Raw genomic sequence first — 7,542 nt, forward strand, 5'->3', positions numbered from 1 at the left:
TCTTCGTTTCCTATAAAAATTTAAGTGGATTTCCAGACTCTAGTGGGCATAATTCTTCAATATTTTAAACTATGAAAACCAAGAAAATAAAGAAGTGGAGAATCTTGCATTTAAGTATCAGAGCTATGTTCAGAACTAGGGTTGATCTAAAGGATAAATGAATAGTTATATTTACAAAGATACCTTCAAATTAATTTTAATCATAAGCATTACTAATGTAAAATATACTTTATTTACAAAATATACCTTTTTCTAAAAATAAATAGTTCATGGTAAAAGTTTTGGACAAAAAAAGTATAAATTGGAAAATTTAAATCTTCATAGTATAATTATCATGACATAGCCATTGTTAATTTACTTAAATATTTAATTAATTTCTCTTGGATATAGCATAACTAAATATAAATTGAAGAACTTTTGCACTTTGGATATATATGTCTTATAAAGAAGCAGTCCTGCACTCCTAACTAATAATTCTAAAGTTAAGAAAAGTAAAATATGTATATATATTTTTTCAACTACATGCTTCTTAATTAACATAAATTTAATTTTACTTGTAGTAGAATAAATCCAATTCTATATAAAAGCAGAAGACATCAATGATGTATACACGTTTTAATTCATTTAAAAATTACTGAACCAAGAATAAAATTTTATTTTATTTATTTTTTAAAAACATTTTATTTATTTATTTATTCATGAGAGACCCAGAGATAGAGAGAGAGAGAGAGAGAGAGAGAGAGAGGCAGAGACACAGGCAGAGGGAGAAGCGGGCTCCATGCAGGGAGCTCGATGTGGGACTCGATTCCGGGTCCCCAGGATCACACCCTGGCTGAATGCGGTGCTAAACCGCTGAGCCCCCTGGGCTGCCCAAGAATAAAATTTTAAAACTAAGGTTGGTTTTCCTATAATCCCTCAATGGACAGAAATAGGAAAAGCAGAACTATAGATACATTAAGCTAGAAATAACTCTTAAGTAATATAGAAGTTTCATGGAGTAATTTCTGTAGTTATTTCTTCTTTTATTTCTTAAAGATTTTACCTATTGATTCATGAGAGACACAGAAAGAGAGAGGCAGAGACATAGGCAAAGGGAGAAGCAGGCTTCCCTCAAAGATCCCAATGTAGGACTTGATCCCAGGATCCTGGGATCACCACCTGAGCTGAAGGCAGATGCTCAACCACTGAGCTACCCAAGCATCCCAGTTATTTCTTTTTTAAATCTAAAAATATTACAAGTCCACTTAGAAATACAATTTCCTCTTTAGTTCTATCATGAATTACCTGATTAATGGTCAAATGGTTATTTCTAATATTGTATTATTCCCTCAAGCTTATAGCACACTGTTTGCTCTCAAGCTTTTTCTTTAGTTAATCCTTATTTAACATTGACTATATGCCAAGCACTCACATGCCCCTCCACCATTTTTGTGGTCTCATTAGAAACCATCTGTTCAGGTAAATTCTATGGTTACCTCCAGTTTACATTCTAAGATGCTACATTATGTTTCCTTAATATTAATTGAATTAATACTTAACACTATTTGCACTAATAAGCATACTTTGAACTTAGTATTTGAACAAATACTTAACACAATTTGATAGCTCTCTTTTTTTTACTTTTTATGAGTAGAATTTACTGCTTCCTCCCAAAAGAATTTAAATTTCACAAAAGCTAGGACTTTGTTTAATTCATCACTATATCCAAAGTTCCTGGAAGAATATTGGCACTAGATATTTGAAAGGATTTTATTAAATGAATGATTTCAATGGATTAAAACGGCTAATGTCTTAAAACATGCATTAGGTCATTTTAATTGAATATTAGGTTTCCTTTTTCTCATCAATGATTTGCTTTATTGCTTTTGTCATTTCAGATACCTTTCTGGAGCATCAGATCATGGAAAATAGGAACAATGTTACTGAATTTATTCTCTTGGGACTTTCTAAGAATAAGAAAGTCCAAATCCTCTGCTTTTTATTTTTCTTACTCTGTTATCTAGCTATCTGGTTGGGGAATTTGATTATTATGGCTTCTATCACATGCAGTCAGCTAATTAATCAGCCCATGTATTTCTTCCTTAATTACCTTGCCCTCTCAGACCTCCTCTATACCTCCACTGTGACACCCAAACTAATGACAGACTTACTGACAGAGAATAAGGTCATTTCCTATAAAAACTGCATGACACAGCTATTTACTACACATTTCTTTGGAGGGGTTGAGGTCTTCATCATCACAGGAATGGCCTATGATCGCTATGTGGCCATCTGCAAACCACTCCACTATGCCATCCTCATGAATAGGCAAAGATGTAACTCAATTCTCAGAGCATCATGTGCAGGGGGGTTTCTGCATTCCCTTGGCCTGTTTCTTCTTACAATTTTTTTACCATTTTGTGGACCCAATGAAATAGATCACTATTTCTGTGATGTATATCCTTTGTTGAAACTGGCATGCATTGATACACACAAAATTGGTTTCTTAGTCATTGCCAATTCCGGTCTGATGGGACTGGTGATCTTTGTGGTTTTGATGGCCTCCTACTTTATGATATTATATAATGTGAGAGCATATTCTGCAGAGAACTGCCACAAGGCACTTTCCACTTGCAGCTCCCACATCACAGTTGTGATCCTGTTTTTCGCACCTGTCATCTTTGTTTACATTAGGCCTGCCACAACTTTACCAGAGGATAAAGTATTTACACTCTTCTACACAATTTTTGTCCCCATGCTCAATCCTCCTATATATACACTTAGAAACACAGAGATGAAAAATGCCATAAGGAAAGTTTGGTGCACTGAAAGGTTTTGGAAAGGGAAACCAATGATTTGAAGGCTATTCATCTTTGGATGTGAATGGATATCTTCTCATCACATATCCCCTTTCTCTGATTCCTTACCGAATGAAAAACCAGTCAGAATATGTAAGGGCTAAACCTTAAACATCAGCTTGCCATGGGTGGGTTTCTCTTTCATATTCCTTTGCTGAATATGCTTCACTTTTTTCATCCTTCACTAAGTTTTAAGGTCCATGAAAGTAGTTGATCATGCTGTAGGTTTTTCACTACTAATTTCCCAGCAGCCATCAAAGGGTATAATGCATATTAGGTGCTCAATAAATATTTATTAAATGAATGTATAAACATCTTGTCACATAGTTCTGTTTTTCATCCCTCTTAGGAATCACCTTCATGGTTTAATGACCCACTTGGACATTAGACACCACCATTATGCTGATAGGTATCCTTCTTCACATACTTCTCCACTTCCATATACTTTGGATTCATACAGCCAAGAAGAAATTCCACCCTGGGTTCAATCAAACAAGACTCCAAAAAGTGTATGGGCAGCAGAGATTAGTACGGCTGAACTCATGCTATTTTAACTAGTTTGAAATTCAATATATATGATCAAGGAGTAAACCATAACTAGCAGTCCTGTGGAAAGGAAGAAAATATAAATCCTTCAAAATTAAGGATTTTTTCAAAGTAAAAAAAAATTCATTTACTATCTAAATTCATAGTTTTTTTTAAAAGATTTTATTTATTTATTCATGAGACACACACACACACACACAGAGAGATTGAGAGAGAGAGAGAGAGAGAGAGAGAGGCAGAGACACAGGCAGAAGGAGAAGCAGGCTCCATGCAGGGAGCCCGATGTAGCACTCGATCCTGGGTCTCCAGGATCACGCCCTGGGCCAAAGGCATGCGCTAAACCACTGAACAACCCAGGGATCCCCTAAATTCAAGTTTAAGATAACCTGAAAATGCTATGTGACATTAACTATAGAGTAGATTTAGTGATGGAGTAGATAGATGATGATGATAATGATGATGATGATGATGATGATGATGATAGATAGATAGATAAATAGATAGATAGATAGATAGATGATAGATAGGTGATAGATAGATAGATGATAGATAGATGATAGATAGATAAGAGAGTGAGAGGAGGGGGGATTGAATGGCACATTTAAGTCATTGTTTAATGGAATTTAATGGAAAGAAGTGCATCTTTGAGAAGTTGGATTCACTCATCCAACTATGTGGATTCGGAGTTTTTTTGTTTTGTTTTGTTTTGTTTTTAAAGAAGACATTTTCTGTTGTATCTAGTTTGAAAATCTCACCTGACTCCATCTTCTACTCTTTTATACATGTTACTATCAAGAGTGAAATATGTGATCTGTATTTTATGAAGCTTTCTTTCTTGCTGACAAGCTTAAAATAAAACTTTGACACTTGCCATCAGTTTATATAAAAATTATTTTTCTTTACCAAACTACTTGTTTGATGCTTAGAAAAATGCTAAACCTCTGAATGTCAGTTTAGTCATCTATAAAATAAATCAGATAATTAGATCATTAATTCAAAGTTAGAGTTTTAGGGCTTTTAAAGAAAACATACAATTATCTTGCATCGATTGAAATCTTGTTTATTATAATATTATTTTAACATATACAGTCATAAGCTACAAGAATCTTATGTATATCTTTATAAAATAAAAATTCCAAAGTATAAAATAAAATATTCATGTTGAGAATTTTAATTTGAATGTTTCACAGAAATTAATGTACAGATATGAGGGATAATAGAAACAATAAAAAAATATGGTAAGCAGTTTCCATTCTTAGAACAAATACTCATTTCCTTTCAGTTTTACAATTACCTTTTGAGATAGTTAATATTTCTTCCATTTTACAGAGGAAGAAAAAGAGGAGGAAAGCATAGTTGCCTTTCCAGGATCTCTCAAGTAGAAAGATTTTTTTCATCTCCATGCTTAATTATCAGCTGTTACCAACTTCAAATTTTTTATTTTGAGCATTAGGAGAAATTTGAATCCTAATTGTCATCTCTGTTATTAGTTTACTTTGCAATATCAGTTATATAGAATAAAAAATCATTTTATTAGGCAATAAACTTAAGAGTTTAACCCAAAATCAAGTGTGAAAAATAAACATTGGTTCATAATTTTCTCACTGTTTCAAGAGTTACCTTTAATGAACCAGTACAAACTGACATGTATCATGATGTAGGCTACACACTAATTTTGCTAAATATTCAATTAGGGTATCAACTGATCTAGTAATAGTTTTTGAAATTTTAATACCTTTACAAACATACCCCTTATAATGATAATTATCCAATCATATTTTTCTATTTGAACTTCTCTAAAATTTTTCATTGCACACTGTGGTATGAACTTTTATTTGTAGCCTCACTTATATATTCAGTTACATATTCGGGTTATGTTCACTTCTACCCTTAATTGTGCAATATAATTCCACTCTCCATTCCATCATTTTAGTTTCATGATGTCCAGTGAGTTCAATTTTACTAAATAATTAAGACAAAACTGTTATTTACGTCAATTATTTGAAAAGCTTTTTCAGTTATACAGACATCTATAGATATCCAGATGTATAGAAGTTTCATAGAAATTGGAAATTAATAGTTTTCATTTTGATGGCAAAGGAAAAAATAAATTTAAGCATATTCTAGACCAAGTGGTTTCAATACTGGCATCTATATTTGTTTTTACGATCACATTGGTTCCCAGTAATAGTTAGTGGAGATACTACAGTCTGCCACTAATCTTGCTACTGGGGCATCCACACTTCTCAGACATTTAAAAGTAGTCAAACATCCTACTCTCCTCACACAATCTAATTTTACGTCTGTTATGTCAGCACAATTATCTGTAGACCCTCTTTTTACACTCAAGGCTCAGTTTGGAGAATGAATTATATGGCTACACTATTTATCATCAATACGACTTTTTCATTACTATTTTACAGCAAATATTTCTATAATAAAATGCTGTGATTTTGAAATGATCTAAGTAAGTCATTTTAGAAAAACTTTTCCAATTTTTATAGAACCATTATTTCATACATAGTATTTTTATTGCTTAGACCCTATTTAAATAATTTTTGCTTTTTAAATTGTTGCAGTGAATATGGAAACTCATGAGCTGAGTGAAAAACATGATTCTAAGTTTCTGATGTTCCTTTTTTATGAGAACACAGAGATGACCCTTTATGTCTGGGATGATTAATGTGAATGCAGCTTATGTACTTAAAGATTCATTCATGAATCCAAAATAAAAGGAGATTAGAAAGGACACCTCCAGTTAGCAACTTGTGGATAAAGTTCAAAGGAAAAATATTTCAAAGAACAGTGTAATAGAACTTCAACAAGAAAATGATGGCTCAGATTACTAGGGGAAATTTTAAATAAGAAACCAATAAAGAAAGAAGAAAGTACTTCAAGATAAATTATCCTATTAATGCCGTGACACCAATGTCTATGCTTATTTTTCTTACAAAAAAGTTCATGGTTTTTCAAGTACAGTAACTATCACGTAAGTAGGTTATATAATGATTTGCCTTCCAATCAAACATGGTTTCTGGCACCACACTTTCCTCAAGGTATTTTTCATCTCCATGTTTCTTAATGTGTAAATCAGAGGGTTGAACATAGGAGCAATGATGGTGTAGAAAAGAGCAAACACTTTGTCTTCTGGAAAAGTTGTGGCTGGGCGAATGTAAATGAAGAGAACAGGCACAAAGAACAGAACCACAACTGTGATATGGGAGCTGCAGGTGGAAAGAGCTTTGGTGCGGCTCTCTGCAGGGTAAGACTTGATGGTGTATAATATCAATAAGTAAGATAGAACCAAGACCACAAACGTCACCAAGCCCATCATGCCAGAATTGGCAACCACTAGGATCCCAACTCTGTAGGTATCTGTGCAGGCCAGTTTCAGCAAAGGATACACATCACAAAAGTAGTGATCTATCTCATTGGGGCCACAGAAAGGTAAAGTGATGGTAAGGAGACATTGGACAAAAGAATGCAGAAATGCCCCAGTACAGCTAGCAATGACTATGGCATAACATCTCTTTCTGTTCATGATGACGGTGTAGTGCAAGGGCTTGCAGATGGCCACGTAGCGGTCATAGGCCATCCCTGTGAGGATAAAGACTTCAATCCCCCCAAAGAAATGCATGACAAAAAGCTGTGCCATACAGTTAGTATAAGAAATTATGTTACTTTCTACCAGCAAGTCAGTGACTAGCTTGGGTGTCACTGTTGAAGTATAACACAGATCTGAGAGGGCAAGATTATTAAGGAAGAAATACATGGGTTGGTCAATTAGCTGACTGCATGTGATAGAAATCATTATGAGCAAGTTTCCCATCCAAATAGCTATGTAACAAAATAAGAATAATAGAAAGCATAAGTTTTTAACTTTCTTATTCTGGGAAAGTCCCAACAGAACAAATTCAGTGACATTATTAATATTTTCCATGGCTTAATGCAGTTAAGTCTCAAAGGTTTGCCTGAAGAAAAAAAAAAGATAAGTCAGCATAAGAAATACTGAACTAAACATGGTATGAATTAGAGGAAGTGTTGTAAAAATAAATTTATTTGTTTAATCAGTTTCCTACAGCACATTTTCAAATAATTATAAGCTTTGTATAAATAGGCTTACCATATAATATAATAGATTAGGTTTTTTTTTTGTAGA

At 33.4% G+C, this 7,542-nt stretch overlaps 2 protein-coding genes across 2 annotated transcripts; one reads left to right on the plus strand and one right to left on the minus strand.

The window, feature by feature from the left end:
- The first annotated feature begins 1,900 nt into the window (after nt 1–1,900).
- LOC121471626 (olfactory receptor 4P4-like) lies at nt 1,901–2,839 on the plus strand. The gene has a single exon (XM_041722415.1). It carries the CDS (start codon nt 1,901–1,903, stop codon nt 2,837–2,839), a length of 939 nt encoding a protein of 312 aa, XP_041578349.1.
- Nucleotides 2,840–6,381: 3,542 nt separating this feature from the next.
- LOC121471627 (olfactory receptor 4P4-like) lies at nt 6,382–7,323 on the minus strand. Its single transcript, XM_041722416.1, has one exon. The coding sequence runs from the start codon at nt 7,321–7,323 to the stop codon at nt 6,382–6,384; it is 942 nt and encodes a 313-aa protein (XP_041578350.1).
- Nucleotides 7,324–7,542: the final 219 nt, after the last annotated feature.

This window comes from Vulpes lagopus, chromosome 11 (assembly GCF_018345385.1).
Source record: "Vulpes lagopus strain Blue_001 chromosome 11, ASM1834538v1, whole genome shotgun sequence".
NCBI classification, from domain to species: domain Eukaryota; kingdom Metazoa; phylum Chordata; class Mammalia; order Carnivora; family Canidae; genus Vulpes; species Vulpes lagopus.